Consider the following 17,475-nt stretch of genomic DNA (forward strand, 5'->3'; position numbering starts at 1 on the left):
GGAAATATTGCCTCGGAGGGAGGTAAGGATTCTGACAACAAAACAGAAACTGGTTTGGGAAATGCCGTGGCTTAGGGCTCTGAAGGAGTAATGCTTTTTTCTTAGCCATCTTGGCTGCTTGGCTCAGCCTTTCTTTAATATTTGTACCTGAGACTAGACAGACTAAAAGCTCTTGCTCTGTGTGTGCCACTGGGCCCGAAAGCAATCACGTCCCTATTTAAGGAACTTAGCTGGATCTCTGGCTTTTCCTCTCAGCAGGAGCTCCGGCTGCTCCATCATCTCAGTTATTGCTCATCCCTCCACTGGAACAGAATATCTTAGATCCGACGGAATATTGTGCTTACAGTGTGTGCTATTAGGTGCTCTGCCCTCTCGAGAAGTCCTCCAACTTGGAAAGGAAGGAAAAACTGGTAGGGAATGACAACACACAAAAATCTCTCCTCTAATGCAACTAATGGTTTTCACCTCCTTTGAATTCCAGCAAAGAATCAAAGAAACCCCCCCACCACCACCATTTTTTATTAAATGTCCTACTTCTCTGTTTGCTACTTCACCCTGCCCCAAATCAGTTAATTTCCCCAGGACTTCCACTGTGTTTTTTGTCTCTTTATTCATGCACCTTTACCTGGATCACTATGGGAATCCACATTAGCCATGTGGAGACCCTTCTTTCTACATGGTAGTATTGTGGGAGCAACAATCCTGGGGACCAGATAATCTGCATCTTCTGCTTTCTTATCTTTGAATTCCTTGTCCAATGTGCCAATGATTAATGGTGGAGATAAAGGCGATTAGTGTAACTGGAAGTTTAGGGAGCAGTGGCAGGGCTGGGGATAGTGATAACTCATGTCATATATGTTTCTGGGTCAGTCATGAGTCCTCAGCCAGTATTGGGCTCTCTCCTTTTGCCCAGAGAATTTAACCTTCTCAATAGTTTTGCTATGGTTTTTTTCCCCTCACATTCTTAGGCTAGAGGGGTTCCTCAACCCTAAGGGAACCTCATACCCCTGAATAAAGACAGAATGTCTTCTCCTGTTTAACAAAGAAAGAAAGATCAGAAAGAGGACTTGCCTGAAGTCACAAGGTGGCCGTAGAAGAACAAAGAGGTTTGTGATTTCTAGTCTTAGATCCCACATGGCTCTCTGCCCAAGCTCAGAATATAGAAGACTGCCATGGTCCTGAGATTGTCACGCACTCTGGAGTGACAATTTGACAAATGTGGAGGGATGTAGTGGTGAAGGATTGGGACCGTGCCTTGTCCCACTATAGGGTAATTAATGACAGGCAGCCCTCTAGGGAAAGGCAGCAGTAGCCTTTATGGTCATAATGCCCACGGGTCACAGAGGTGGTTAGGTCCAGCAGGGAGGGCACTCGCCCAAGGAGGTTCCCCCTTTAGGTTCCCTCCCTTGTTGATCCTGGGGCCCTGTTCCTGGCCCTATGGCCTGCAGGTGCATGCTAGGACGAGGCTGGGCCGGACGGAGTCATCAAGTGTGGCGCCGGCCCCATGGAGGAGGATTGGATGCTTCATGGGTCCCGGCCGGAGGACCAGAAGGTTGGCCTTATCAGCTGGGCTGGCACCTATCTAACAGCTGAGAACTATGGAAATAAAATCACTGCTGTAGCTAAAGGCTTAGGCAGGAGACAGGTAACCAGCCATCACTGGGGTGAGTGGGGTATCACAATGCTGATGCTCAAATCACATTCCCTGTCTTGGGAATGTCGGCACCTTTTCTCCTGCCCTGGCTCTCAGCCCTTTTGCTTGCTTCTATCACTGGCATTCCTGGGTCCTTTCTGTGCTGTGCCCGTGGTGTCTCCATCTCCAACTCCATCTTACCTCATCAGAACCTTTAATAAGTCCACGGTTCACTTCCAGTCTTCCTGCCTCTCTCTGCTCTGGCAGCTCTCTCACCCTCTGCTCCCTGTAGTGTCAGCACAGAGGCACTGTGACATCATAAAGGGAGAGACTTCCAGATCCTCAAGCTAGAATGAAGGACTATGGGGTCGCAAGGGAAAATCATATATATGTGTGTGTGTGTGTGTGTGTGTATACATATACACATATATATGTGTGTGTGTTTTCATATACATATACATAGATATAGATATAAATATAAGGGAAAGGGGGAAGGTATATGTAACACTAAGTCCTGATTTCTCATCTCAAAAAGGGAATAGGAGAAAAGGAGAGATCCAGCAGAGACACATGTGAAGAATTCCAAGAACTCATGGATTCCATAAGAAGAAAGGCATGGAACAGAGACTGGAACTGGGTTCTTTGTCTCTATATTCTTACTTCAAATTCTCCCTTTCCATTGAGAACATTTAAATATCAATTTTTATACCCAAAGCAAATAGCATAAGTGCATATTTCCTAGGACAAGTATTTCAGAGCCATGCTGTTCCTCAAATGCTGCTTGAGGGGAGTGGGGAGCAGATGGCCAGCCAGTAAAGAGCTCCGCTGGGGTTTTATCAGTGCCTAGTGGGCTACATGTGGGAGTTTCCAATTTTAACTAATTATTCTTGATGACTAGGTGTGTTGAGCTCAGAAGACCAGAAGTGCTACCAGAGCCCCCTAAATTTTATCCCCATGTTGGAAAACTGTTTGATCTAGATCTGCCTCTGAGCACCTCACAGATACACACATGTACACACAATTTCTATGTCTATGGTCAACACATTATCTCTAGAAAATATGAAATCTAAAGGCTTAGGCTTGACAGAATCACATGACTGGTGTCTGGGACAGAATTCACTCATTTCTTATTGACAAGCCCCACCCTCTATCAAGGCAATTACAGCTTACAGCCCCAAACTTGCTCCTTGGACCTGAGCTACTTGTTGTTCATCTCTGACACATCAGGTAGAGATAGAATTCTGTGTGATGACTACTCTTAAAAACAGTTGGTTCTGGGAATGGAGATAACAGGCTGAGCAACAGAGCCGACACACCTGTTTCCTGACTATAGTATAGTGTCTGAGAGAGAAAAGTGAGACTTTCTTGGAGGAAATTGAGAATAGAGGATTGAATATTCCTGTTGAGCTAACTAGAAAAGCACCATGATGCCTTTGATAGAGCATGGGGCTCGAAGTCAAAAAGGCTTGAGTTCATATCCTGCCTCAGATATGTGTGACTGGCCAAGTCACTTCCCCACTATCTGCCTCAGTTTCCCTCTCTGTAAAATGAGAAGGTTGGCCTTTTCCATTTCTAAGTCTATGAACCTATGAACTTTTTTTTAAACCACATGAGAAACTGTGGTTTGACGAGACTGGCTTAAAATCTCCGATGGTAAGCACACTGGTCAAGGTGCGATGACGTCCAGGGCGCTGTGAATGAGCAGCTTAGGAGCAGTAATCTGGTGGGCACTAATATCTCCCTCCTCCCTCCCTGGGAGTTCTCTGCAGACCTGGGAATTAATAGTGTGCAATGAACAGGATGAGGATTCCCAGGCCGTGGTTCGCCTCCAGAGCGTCCACGGCCACATCTTGCTGCCGGAGGGAGACGGCTCCGTCTATTGTGGGTGGCCCGAGAACTCGCAGCACGGCTACTTCCTGCTTCGCTTCCACCGCCACGGCAAGTGGACGCTTCAGTGCATGGTCACTGGCCACTACCTGGAGTCCGATGGCGAGGATGTGTTCTGCACCTCCAGAGTGCTCTCCGCCTACCACATGTGGGCCCCGCGGCCGGCCTTGCACGTCCACGTGATGCTCTACAGCCCCATCACCCGCTGCTACGTCCGGGCCAGTCCCGAGCAGGGCTGCGCCTGGGTGGATGCTCCTGTGCCTTACCTGGAGGAGTGCGGCTTCCTGCTGCACTTCCACGACGGGCTCTACCACCTCGAGTCTTCTTCCCACCACTTCCTGTCCCAAAACGCCAGGTTGGTCAGCAGGCCCTCGCCGCAAACGGCCTTTCACCTCCAGCTGCGGCCCGGTGGGCAGGTGGCCTTGGGCGATGGGGAGGGATGCCTCTTGTACCCGCAGGGCTCCCGCGCCCTCCTGGCTCTGGGCTCCAACGCCATGGGGGGAGAGGAGTGGTTTGTACTACAGCATTGCACAGCCTGGATCACTATCAAATCTAAGAATCGGAAATTTGTCACCATCGTTTCAGGCAAGTGACTGAGCTGGTGGGAAGGGTGGAGGAAAAATGCGTAGAGGAGATGAATTAAGGAGAGCAGGGGAGAGGGGGATGCATGAAAAATGCTGAACCCTACGAAGGGAAGAATCTGTAAATAAAGAATAGAAATAGGCCTCGAGGCAGATAGAGTCTCTGGATGAAAGGGGCTGTGTCCTTCTCCTCCCTGTAAAATGCCCCGCAGTGTCTGGTATGGACCATTCCACACAGACAAATAATGCAATGAGGAAATGCTGATGGGAGATGGTGGGGTCTGGGTTTTGTGCAGGTAGAAAAGAGACTGGAGAAGCAGGAGCAGGGGCTGACCCCGGACCCTGGGCTACTTGTGATGAAAATCCCTCTTTCTGCAGATTTGGAAGTCTGTGCTAGATCTGAGCGGATGACTCCTATGTCTTTCTTCCAATATGAGAGTAATCCAAATACTAATGCCATTCAACTCCGTTCAGTGACTGGCCAATATTTAGCACAGGTAAGATTACGGGCCTAAAAGCTGACCCAGGACAATCTGAAGGAATAAAAACTCCCAAAGTTTTACATTCTTCCCAACCAAGGTGCACACCCTAGGACCCTAGGGCCCCAACTCACAATAGAAGTGACAAGTTGTCCTTTCCAGAATAAATGTCCTACTAAAAATTGAGATGCTTGTGTTCCTAATCCCTAATTCATTCTGATTTGCCCCTGTGGATCCTGAGCATAAGCCTTTCTTTTGTTCCTTTAATAAACTAGATCCAAGTTTATTAAAGTGTGGATCAGGAATCTCCTATGGAGACTCCTAACTGCACATATGGAATGTGGGGTCACATTTGCTTATTATCAGCAAATGTTTGATTTGGATATCTATTTTATATATCTATATACCCGAGGTCATGCAAAAATTTCCCAGGCAGAAAGCAGACTTTGAGTAAAAGTTTAAGAAACCCTGGATTAGATTATAGGAGGGTTGGGCTACAGAATCCAGAGTTGGAACACACTATAAATATAAATCTCTAGGGCTACAAAACCTCCCCAGAAATTTTGAAGATGATATTGAAGAACTTTTTCCTCTTTAATAATTCTAACGGCAATAATAATATTATATTAATAATAGCCAGTTTGTCATTTAGTGTATATTATTTCATTTGCATGTGACAGCCCTGTGCAATAGATATTTCAAACATCATCCTTATTTTATAGATGGCAAACTGAGACTCAGAGAAATTCACAGGCAGCTAAGTAGCATGGGAGATAGAGTACTAGGCTTGGAGTCAGGAATGTGACTTCAGATATGTACTAACTTTGGACAAGTCACTTGCCTCAGTTTCCCCATCTATAAGATGGGGATAATAATAGCCCCTCCCTCCCAGGTTGTTATGAGAATCAAATGAGATGATAATTTGTGAAGCACTAACCATAGTATCTCTCACATAACAAACCCTCTATAAATGTTAACTATTATTATTTGTAAGTTCCATAGGATCACAGATTTAGAGCTTCCAACTTCTTTATTTTCAAATTGAGGGAGCTAAGGCTCAGAAAAATTAACTTGCCCAGAATCATGCAGCTAGTATTTGTTCCAGGCAGGATTTGAACCCGTGAATATCCTTACTCCTGGTCCAATGTTCATTTCCATTCCCACAACACTGCCTCTCTTTCCCTGTTCTGTCCTACTCTCTAACCCTTTGTGAACCATGATTCATCCTCTATTGATAATAGGTTTTTCTGGGATGAGTATGGAAGAAAAGAAAAATGAAGTTCCAGACCAGAGGATCTTAGGCTAGAGATAATTATCAGATGGAACAGTAACTTGGGTAGCAAAAAAAATTTTAATAACTATTTCAGGATAGTTTTCTTTGCAGTGTATTTTACACATTTCAATGCATTAATCTGAGGAGGGTTTAGACAGAGGGGTTTGTGACACAAAAAAGGTTAAAAATTCCTGAGTGAAGTCAATGTTAATAGCCTGAGAGAAGACTTCAGAGGCAAGATTTGAGAGAGAACCTGGACTCTGCCCTAATACTGAAACTTTCTCCCTCTCTAGAGGTCACATAGGGCTGTGGTGGGAGATGGACAAAAACTAGAGCCTGAGGCTATTTTCTGTGTGAATTGGAACTGTGGCAAGATTATTCTACGGGCTGCTAATGGACGCTATGTGGGTGTCACATCTAATGGGTTCTTGATAGCTACTTCTTCACATCCCGGTAAGTGGAGGGAAAGGCAACGTTCATCTTAGGATCTTCTGGACCAGGAATCCATGAATAATGCTTTTCCATACCTAGTCTCTCCCTAGTACATCACATCTGAAAGAGCTCAGAATAATTATCTTCTCCATTGACCTCTACTCCCATTTCCCCCAGGCCCCTCTGAAGAATTTAGGATTTGCTTAGTCAATCGACCCTTCCTGGCACTGAGAGGTCGCTATGGCTATGTGGGTACATCATCAGAACATGACCAACTACAGTGTAACATGGACCAGCCAGACTGTATCCAGCTACTGCCCTGCAGGCAAAGCATTTACCATTTCCAGGGTGAGTGCTACTCTCATCCCAATCTCTCCCCATGGATGTGCCAGAAGGGATCTGGGGATCATTGCTCAGTGTCTATTAGCTTCTTCCCCAACTCATCCCTCCCAGGACTTGGGAAAGGGGGAGTCTAGGTTGGATAGTCTCCAAGTCCCTTCCAGTTCTTAATATTTATGTTGTTGGAGTTGGAGAAGATCTTGAAGGCAATCTGATCTAACTTATCTCTTTGGCAAGGGCCTAGAAAGGTGGGGTAGTTTGAATGAGGTTATTCAGCAGATTAATGGCAGTGCTGGGATGTGCCTTGAATCCATATGTCATGACTCCTAATCCAGTGCCCTTGCTGCCACACCACTCCCTAAGGTTTTAAGATTTTCTGAAGACACACTTTACTTAAAAATCTCTCTATCCTAAGTTAAATTAAGTCCACTTTTCCTCTGACTTTTCCTTATTCCTGCCTCTTCAACAAGAGTCTAGCCACGGGGGTAAATTAAAGTCAATTGTAGGGCAGCTCATCCTGAAATATTGAAGGGGATAAACTGGGGAAAAGGGGGTGGGGCTGGTAGGAAATTGTCCTGGGACTAAAGTGGAAGGTGGGACCAGTAGATTGATACATGAAAAAAAGTAGATGGGGTTTTTTTCAAGTCGATCTAAGGAGGAAGGTGTTTCCCCATTGCTCTTATTGCAGATCCCAAGTTTGGGAAGACATAGCACAGAGATCTATATCTCTCCTCTTCTCTGAGGCAGCCAGGTGATACAATCCATAGAGCCCTGCATGTGGAATAAGGAAGTCAGATACTTGCTAACTGGGTGACTCAGTTTCCTCATCTGTAAAATGTGAATAATAATAGCACTACCTCCCATGGTTGTTGTGAGGATCAAATGAAATAATCTATATAAAGTGCTTCCTAAAACTATTTAAATGCTAGCTAGTTAATATTATGATTAGCTAGAGCACAGCTGATATGGGGTGGGAGATTTGGGGAGGAAAGGAAGAAGTATGATTGATGATGGTAATGTGGTGATGTGTCCATGCTCCCACTCAGGTGTCCAGGGACTTGAGGTACATGCTTCCCTTTCACATCACTTAATGACCTCAGTTCTCCTACCCTTGCAGCACAGGGTGGCACGTTCTGGTCCCTGACAGCCTATGGCACCTTCCGTCCTTGGGGAAAGTTTGCTCTCAACTTCTGTCTAGAACTACGAGGCAGCAACCTCCTTGCTGTACTGGCCCCCAATGGCTACTACATACGGGCTGACAGCAGTGGTGTCTTGCTAGCTGACAGCGAGGCCATCACCAGCGAATGTCTCTGGGAGTTTTAGGTATGAGAAAACCTTCACCCATCCCAACCATCCCTTTTAGCTATTATCCTATATTTCTCTTCCCTCTTACAAATTCCTAGAAAAGGTTATTTATTCTCATTGCCTCCAGTCACTTCTCAATTTGATCTCTGTTCCCACCGTACAGTGGCATCTATTCTATCACTAGTATTTTCTTTATTGCTAAATCCAGTTGCCTTTCTTGGGTCCCCATAGTTCTTGACCTCTCTATGTCACTTAACCTCTATCCTTCTGGATACTCTCTCTTTCCTAGAGTTTTATAACATTGTTCTGTCATGAGTCTCTCTAATCCTTTTGGGTCTTCATTGTAGGATCATCATCCATGTTCTCTACGCTTCATGTAAGGCTCTGTCTTGGATTCCCTTTAAAAAAATTTTTTTGTTAAAGTTTTTGATTTTCAAAACATATGCATGGATAATTTTCAACATTCACCCTTGCAAAACCTTATGTTCCAAATTTTTTCCCTCCCTTCCCGTACCTCCTCCCCTAAATGGCAAGTAATTCAATATATGTTAAACATGTGCAATTCATCTATACATATTTTGGATCCTCTTTTCTTCCTTCTATAGAATCTCTTTCACTTATTTTATCAGCTCATCGTTTCAACTGTCATCTCCCTGCCAATGATTCTCAAATCTATATATTCAGCCTTCATCTCTTCTTTGAACTCTCTAATTCAACTTCACTGATTACCTGAATATCCCATAGACATCTCAAACTCAACATATCCAAAAATCTTTGTTCTTAACTGCCCCCAATCCCTTCTAATTTCCTCTTTTCTGTCAAGATCTCTAGTCAAATGTATTTACTCTCTACTTACTTTCACTTACCCCATCACCACCAGATCCTATCAGTTTTCAAGTCTCACTGATTCTACCACCTTTATATCTCTTGTATCTATCACCTTCTCCTTATACATATCATAACCACTCTAATTCAGGCCCTCGTTATTATTATTATTACAGAGTTTAAACTATATACTTGCATAATATGTAAAGGATATTTGGCAAGGATACAGTGAATTCAGTTGAATGTAGTTTCCCTACTTTTCCATTACTATGTTTACATGTGCCTGAGGAAAAGCAACTTCTGCCTTCTGATGGGCTGGTTTTTATATTTAGATTATCAACAAGCTCTGTCCCTTAATCCCCAGAACTAATTAAGTTTTTTTTTTTAATTTAATAGCCTTTTATTTACAGGATATATGCATGGGTAACTTTACATCATTAACAATTGCCAAACCTCTTGTTCCAATTTTTCACCTTTTACCCCCACCCCTCCCTAGATGGCAGGATGACCAGTAGATGTTAAGTACATTAAAATATAAATTAGATACACAATAAGTATACATGACCAAAACGTTATTTTGCTGTACAAAAAGAATCAGACTCTGAAATATTTTACAATTAGCTTGTGAAGGAAATCAAAAATGCAGGTGGGCATAAATATAGGGATTAGAATTCAATGTAATGGTTTTTAGTCATCTCCCAGAGTTCTTTCTCTGGGCATAGCTGGTTCAGTTCATTACTGCTCCACTGGAAATGATTTGGTTGATCTCGTTGTTGAGGATGGCCAGGTCCATCAGAACTGTCATCATATAGTATTGTTGTTGACGTATATAATGATCTCCTGGTCCTGCTCATTTCACTCAGCATCAGTTCGTGTAAGTCTCTCCAGGCCTTTCTGAAATCATCCTGTTGGTCATTTCTTACAGAACAGTAATATTCCATAATATTCATATACCACAATTTATTCAGCCATTCTCCAACTGATGGACATCCAGTCAGTTTCCAGTTTCTAGCCACTACAAAAAGGTCTTTATGACCAAAGAAGAACTAGAGATCATTACTGATCACAAAATAGAAAATTTCGATTATACCAAACTGAAAAGTTTTTGTACAAACAAAACTAATGCAGACAAGATTAGAAGGGAAGCAATAAACTGGGAAAATATTTTTACAGTCAAAGGTTCTGATAAAGGCCTCATTTCCAAATATATAAAGAATTAACTCTAATTTATAAAAAAATTAAGCCATTCTCCAATTGAAAAATGGTCAAAGGATATGAACAGACAATTCTCAGATGAAGAAACTGAAACTATTTCTAGTCATATGAAAAGATGCTCCAAGTCATTATTAATCAGAGAAATGCAAATTAAGACAACTCTAAGATACCACTACACACTTGTCAGATTGGCTAAGATGACAGGAAAAAATAATGATGATTGTTGGAGGGATGCAGGAAAACTGGGACATTGATGCATTGTTGGTGGAGTTGTGAACGAATCCAACCATTCTGGAGAGTAGTTTAGAACTATGCTCAAAAAGTTATCAAACTGTGCATACCCTTTGATCCAGCAGTGTTACTACTGGGATTATATCCCAAAGAGATTATAAAGAAGGGAAAGGGACCTGTATGTGCACTAATTAAGTTTTAATGTTGGTTCCAATACCTTTCAAGGCAGGCCCTCATTATTGAAATCACCTCTAAATTGGCCTCTTCTCTCTAATTTGTCTTCCCCACAGTTGCCTAACTGATATTGCTAACAGAGATCACTTCCCTGCTCAGGATGATACAATATGGACTCTTATTTGGCATTAAACACTATTCATAATCTGGCTTCAGGACTGTCTTTTCAGGTTGACTGTAGATTAGTAGTTTGTCAGAACTCTACACTCAGGCCAAATTGACTTCATTACAGTTTCCAATAGTCTCCTTCCTGCCTCTCTGCACAAACTGTGGCCCCACTACTGAAATTCTCTTCTTCTCTCTGGATCTACCTTTGAGGCAAAGCTCCAGCACCATCTACTTTGAGGCCTTTTCTGATTCCCACCAGTTTTGGTGCCTTCTCCCTTCAATTTCCTTTGTTTTCCTTTTGTATATGTGTTCTTTTTTCCTTTTGTATATATGTAGGTTCCACCCGGTAAATGATGAGTTTCTAGACATTAAAGGGATATTTCTTTCTTTCTTTCTTTCTTTTTTTTTTTGTATCCCCAACATCCAGCACAAGACCTGACCTATCCTAGGTACTTATTAAATGTTAGTCGATTATCTGATTGTAGCAATAGTTGAGAGAGAAAAGAGGAGTGGAAATACTTCTAGGTTAGAGAATCCTACATCCTAGATTTAGAGCTGAGAAGGATCTTTGAGGCCATCTCGACTCAGCCCTTCTTTTCCAGATGAAGAAACTGAAGCTTAGAAAGATTAAATGATTTGTACCAAGAATTTATCAGTTGATAGATACTTCTAAACGTGTCACCTTGCCATTCAAATTCTCTAACCTAAATTCAATAGATAGAATAAAGAAATGGCCCTCCAAAAAATGCTTTCATATGGTGGCCAAAAACAAGTGGGAATTCCCACTATCACACTAGAAGAGTGTTTGTGTGCTAAGTATAGACATCCTTGCCTATATCTAAGCCTTTGAAAAGTCCACTAATAGGGGTGAATCAGAAAGAGGAAGATTTAAAGAGAGAATGTATGTATATGCGTCTCTAAGCATCAGATGACTCCCAAATCTACATCAATAGCCTGACCTTTCTCATGGGTTACATTCTGTTTTATCTTGTATGTTTCTGAAACTATGAATTCCTCATCTTTCTTCTGAACCTGGCTCCTCATTTTCCTATTTCTATTATCCCAAGTATCCATCCTCAAAATCTGAATATGTATTTTTTTATTTCTTCCTTTCCCTAACTTCTTAGTTATTAAATGCTATTGCTTTATCAATTCTGCTTTCCCATATCTTTGGACAATGTCCCACTATCTTATTTTAGGTCCTCAATGCCTCATACTTAGTTTATTGAAAGGTTTCCTAACAGGTGACCTTGTCCAACTTTTCTCAATTCTTATTGTTCCATATTGACATCAGATTAGTTTTCCTACAGAATGGCTCAGATCAGAGGTAGTCAGGCTCCATGCTGGCTGGCCAAATGAACTCAGAAAGCAAGATTAAGATATAATTGGGAAATGTTTAGTAAAATAAACAGAAATACAATAAAACATAGATAATATAATTTATGTGATATCCATGTCAGCAGAGATCTGTTTCTAGTTGATTTTAATACCACTGGTTAGATCAAGTTATTCTGCATCTCAAAAAGCACCAATGATCTCCCTGTGCATAGTTCCAATCTTTTAGCCTGACATAATAAACATTCCCCAATCTGCCTTCCCAATTTTGTACTTGGAGATTGTAGTAGATGGAGTCAGGAAGATTTGGCTCCTATACCTGCTATCCTTTTCTCCCTTCCTTTCTGAACTGGCCCTTTTCAGTCTTTTTTGCAGGATGATCATCTACATACTGCTTCCTATGGGAAAATGCATTCTAGGGTTTTGTTCTAGGACCATACACTCTCTTTTCTTACTCTATCTCACTTGAGGACTTCATTAGTTCCTGTGAGTTCAACTGTAGTTGCTATGTAATGGGACTCCCAAATCTACATATCCAGATAATAATAATTCCTTTCTTGACCTCCAGTTCCACATCTCCAACTATTTGCTAGTAGGCATCTCAAAGGAAACATTTCTAAAATAGAACTCATTTCCTCCTAAAACTTTAATCACTTAGATTCACACAGGACATAGAAGTTGCCCACAGATCTTCGTTGTCCTTTACCTTATCCTACTATTCTATTATTACTATTTCTTATGCCACGTCTGCCTCTTTGTCATTCCCATACTCTCATTTATCAATATAACCATTGTTCAGGCACTCATCATTTCTTTTACCTCTAGATTATTACAATCATGGTCATCCTGAATCTGGGTTTTGCATCCCTCCAAATTATCCTTTACTAATCAAAATGATATTCTTAAAACCAAAGTTTGACCATATCCCTGCTGAAAAAGTTTCAATGGTTCCCTGTTCCTTCTAAAATAAAATATGAACTCTGAGGTCATTTAAAGCTTGTCACAAAATAGGGTCCACTCTATCCTTCCAGGATGACTATACATCATTCACCTTTAGCATTCTACATTTCAATCAAACTGGCCCATTTGCTGTCCCTTGTACACAATATTTCATCTTCTGACTCTGTGCTTTTTCCTGAGTTTAAATCCTTACTATCTGTATGATTCTGGGCATTACTTAGCTTTTCAACCTCAGTTTTCTCATCTGTAAAATGAGGATAATAAAAGCCCCCTACCTTCCAAGGTTGCTATGATGATTAAATAAAATAACATTTATAAAGCACTTTACAAATCTTAAAGTATTATGTAAGCATTTAGCTAAATGCCTGAACTGTACCCTATGCTTGTTGGAATACTGCTTTCTTTCTTTTCACCTCTGGCACATCCACTTCTCTTTAAGATTCAAGTGCTATCTCCTACAAAAAAAAGTCCTCACCAATTTTCCTATTTGCTAGTATTCTCCACTTCCCAAAAAAATTACTTTGCATTTGTCTTTATTCATCTAAGTATATATTGTTTTTTCCTTGTAGATTACAGATATCTTGAGAACAGGGACATTCATTTTTTTCTTTTTCTACCTGACACAAAGTAGGCATTTGATATTTGTGTGACTATGAAAAAGTCAGTTAACTACTCCAAATCTCATACAACTTTCTAAGAGTATGAGTGACAGAATGTATCTTGAGACAATCACCATTACCGATGTCAACATAAACATTCCATTTTAGCTAAGCTGGGAGTCACTTTTCTGGACTTCAAATTTCTCTTCTTTAAAATAAGAATGTTGTATGAGATTATTGCTAAGGTCTTTTCCTATGGTGAAATTCTCTGTGCTTTTCTCTGCTCACTGTCCTTGGAACGTGTCTGGCTTTCCCCCACCCTCCCCTCTTTTACTTGCTAGCCTGGAATGCCCTTGTGTTCCTCTTTGCCTACTGAAATATCCCATCCATCATTTGGAGAATCACAGTGTCTCAGAGCTGGAAGGCATCTCATCTTAGAGGTCATCTGGTCCAAATTGTACTTGAATAACATATTCTTTCTCCTGAAAAGGAAATTGAGGTACTGAAAAGTTGACATTCAAACTAAAAATCCTATTTCTTCAATGAAGCCCTTATCATTATATTGTTTCTTTTTCTAGTAAATGTCTTTCTTCCCTATTAATCTATAATTTCCTTGAGGGGTCAGGGAGCTTATGCACTCTTTGGTATTTGCTATAGCATCGAGCATATACCCTTAAGTGTTTGATAAATAATTGATTGATCTGATTTTACTCCACATCCCCCTACCCAGATAAATGTGATGCTACCATAAAGAAGCCCTCTGGAGGAATCATCTTACTCAACGGGATGGGAACCCTGAAGATGAGATCTGCAAGATTATCCACAACACAGTCCCTAATCCTACCAGCCACAGCTTATCCTTCCACTCCTCTTTTGCGTTCGGTAACAATACACCATGACCAGCCACCAATGTTTTTGTATGCTGCCTCTTTCTAAGAAACAGAAGAAGAGGGGTTGGGATAGGCACTAAGGTGGAAAGGCTAAGGCTATGAGGCCTTGGGATAATTTGAGTCTGACATTCAAAGGGGCTACAAAAAGGTCTGTCATGGGCATCTATAATCCCAAGTACTGGGGAGGCTGACTGCCAGATCTCTAGAGCTTGGGAATTCGGAATTTCTCCGAGCTATTGCAGATCTGCCATGGACACTAAGTTTGTCATGAATTGGAAGAGGCCCCAGGACTGGACTGGGAGTAGTGCCAGACAGAGAGCAGTATCAAAGCCCCTAAGAGCATGGATCAACCTTCAAGTAGACATTATACTTCTAGCATGAGTGAGATGGGGAGATCCATTCTTTAAAATAAATAAATAAATAATAATAAAAAAAGGTTTTCTAGGTAAGAATAGGAATTCCTTTCTTCCCTTTTCCTGCCTTTTCATCTTTTTTCACCTATATCAAACATCTATGTCCTAGAACTGTAGTCTTCCATGTTGGGTGTGCAAGATAATACATTGGAGGCATAGAATAAATAACAGGGCTTTTATTTCTATTAATTTTAGCTAAAATTAAGGAATTAAAGTTTACTAATATATAGTACAGAAATTGGCACAGTTGCCCTCATTCAGTCATTATTGCAGAGATTTTCAAATGTTATGTAAAATATCTTGAGGAAAGAATAGGATATCCATAGTCCAGAAGGTTTGAAGTAGTGCATTTCACTTATTTATTTGTTTTTGAGTGAACTGTGACATGTTAAAATTGGCCGAGACACAGTTAAGATTATCTAGTCTAGAAATATGTGTTACCTATCTTTTCATAGAGAGGTCATAGACTCAGAATGCAGTTTGAGACAAATGTTTTTTGGACATAGCCAACATGGGTGCTTATACTGTTTGTCTATACATATTTATAGCAGGGTATTTTTCTTGCTTTATCAGTGGGAGGAAGTGGAAAGGATAGAAAACAGATCTTCATGAAGAAGATTATATTAACCACTTTGAACAAAACAACCCTCTCCAAAATGGGCAGGTAGATTCAAAAGATTGCTGAAAAAAAATCATAGGTTAAAGAAAATATTTTCGCATTCAATAATAAGCACAAAATAACACCCCCCAAGTGGTAGGAGTGACACTTCTACTCCTAGTTTTTTTTTTTTTATCAACTATGTTATGAGAAGAAAGTAAAAACAACCTAATCAAATCTAATAAGAACTTGCTCAAAATTTTTTTTAAATATAAAGATTATTTAAAATATGAATTTGTAACCATTATCATTGAATTCAGCCCATTTTATCACTTGAGATATTAACTACTGATAATATGAAACCTTCATGATTAGCAAGATATTTTAAAACTATCCTTTTGTTACTAAAAACAACCCAAATATCATCTTTAAAAATTTTTATTTTCTTACACTTAAAAAACACAGAAAAAAAATTCCTAATCTGTTTTTAAAATTTATCAAATGGAAAATTTTAAACTAATGTAAAAAAAAAAAAAAGAATTCACTATTTTGTGATTAGTTTGCAAGAACAGCTTATTGCCAATAGATTTGGGATGGAAAATGCCATTCACATCCAGAGAACTATGGAGACTGGATGCAGCTCAAAGCATATTTTTTCACCTTTTTTTTTTTTATTTGATTTTTCTTTCTCATGATTTTTCCTTATTATTCTGATTTTTCTTTCACAATGTGACTAATATGAAAACATGCTTTAAATGATTGCTACATGTATAATCTATATCAGATTGTTTACTGTTTTGGGGAAGGTGGAAGTAGGGAGAAAAGGAGAAAAAGGAGGAAAAGATTGAAACTAAAAATCTTTAAAAATGAATTGAAAACTCTCTTTACATGTAAATTAAATAATACTATTGAGAAAAAACAGATAATTGGTATCAAAAAAGATGGAAAGTTACTAGCAGAGTTTCAACAAAAGTCTTTTTGCATAATTAGATGGGAATGAACAATGAATATAGTAATATAAGGAGAGTTAGTACTGCAATTCTTCCATTTGGCGCTATGTTTCTTCATGTATCTTTTTAAGCTAAACATCCTTTAAAAATACTGTTTTACTGAAATAAACTGAATTTAAGGAAAACTTTCAAATTGATATAACACAGAATTCAACTACAGTTTTAAAAATTAAAGAATTTTCAATCATATCAAACATAGAATCTGCTTGTTGCTCATTTTGTATTGCATTTTTATGTTGGCAGCCTTTAAAGTGGTTGCCAGCCACTTTAAATAAATGTAGAGGATGCTTATTTATCCCTGCAGCCATTGACCAACCTAGAGACGCTAACTTATGTGATACCAAATGTCTCTAGTGCAGAAAACAGTATCATGTTTAAATGTATCAATGTCTGAGAGTTCTCAAGGAAGATTTGTAAAGTTTTATAAATCAATAGTAATGTTTAATAAATAGATGTTGTCATCTCATTCTCTTAAACTCATTAGTCCTTTGAAATTTAACTTTTAAAAATGATAGTTTTAGTGACAATAAAAAAATAATTTTGGATGGTTAAATAATTTTAAACATTCCAATTTTTTCATTCTTTTAAAAATATCTATCATGTGTATATTCTACAGTAAAAATAGTATATTTGTGAAGTAAAGTAATGTGTGTAGGGTCTTTTATTTATTTAGCCAAATTTATGATTTCATAGGTGTCAGAAGCTCCAAGTAAGAAATTGTATCCACTGAAACAAATTGGCACTTTCTCTGCAACTGAGAATCTGAAAGTTACTTGAGACAGTGAAAAGTTATGATTTGTCCAGGTTTAGGCAGCTAGTATGTGTCAGAGCCAGGACATTACCTAAGGTTATTCTGACTCCACAACCCTACCAAGCTGCCTCTCTTGTGCAGTAGAATATATATGCTCAAATTATAAATATTGATTAAAATATTGTGTATTGGAGAGCCTGATGAGAAAAACTATATTGCTAAAAGGCATCTAAGTAGCACAACAGAGCATGGGGGTCTGGCATCAGGAAGATTTATCTTAACTGAATTCAAATCTGGCTTCAGACTTACTAGCTGAGTGATCCTGGCCAAGTCACTTAACTCTGTTTTGCCTCAGTTTCCTCATCTGTAAAGTAAGC

At 39.9% G+C, this 17,475-nt stretch overlaps 1 protein-coding gene across 1 annotated transcript; it reads left to right on the forward strand.

Moving 5' to 3' along the window:
• Positions 1 to 1,098: 1,098 nt before the first annotated feature.
• On the forward strand, positions 1,099 to 14,346 carry FSCN3 (fascin actin-bundling protein 3). Its single transcript, XM_012551018.2, has 7 exons — positions 1,099 to 1,645; positions 3,403 to 4,105; positions 4,480 to 4,598; positions 6,147 to 6,306; positions 6,463 to 6,633; positions 7,742 to 7,947; positions 14,167 to 14,346. Exons 1-6 carry the CDS (start codon positions 1,505 to 1,507, stop codon positions 7,945 to 7,947), a joined length of 1,500 nt encoding a protein of 499 aa, XP_012406472.1. The 5' UTR covers positions 1,099 to 1,504; the 3' UTR covers positions 14,167 to 14,346.
• Positions 14,347 to 17,475: the final 3,129 nt, after the last annotated feature.

The sequence above is a fragment of the Sarcophilus harrisii genome, chromosome 5, assembly GCF_902635505.1.
Source record: "Sarcophilus harrisii chromosome 5, mSarHar1.11, whole genome shotgun sequence".
NCBI classification, from domain to species: Eukaryota; Metazoa; Chordata; class Mammalia; order Dasyuromorphia; family Dasyuridae; genus Sarcophilus; species Sarcophilus harrisii.

What these genes read in the sequence shown, in the direction of transcription:
- FSCN3 (XM_012551018.2), top strand. Translation starts at nt 1,505, where the DNA reads ATGGAGGAGGATTGGATGCTTCATGGGTCCCGGCCGGAGGACCAGAAG. An exon ending in AAGGCTTAGGCAGGAGACAG is followed by an intron (nt 1,646 to 3,402) that starts GTAACCAGCCAT and finishes AGTTCTCTGCAG; the next exon opens with ACCTGGGAATTAATAGTGTG. An exon ending in CTGGCCAATATTTAGCACAG is followed by an intron (nt 4,599 to 6,146) that starts GTAAGATTACGG and finishes CTCCCTCTCTAG; the next exon opens with AGGTCACATAGGGCTGTGGT.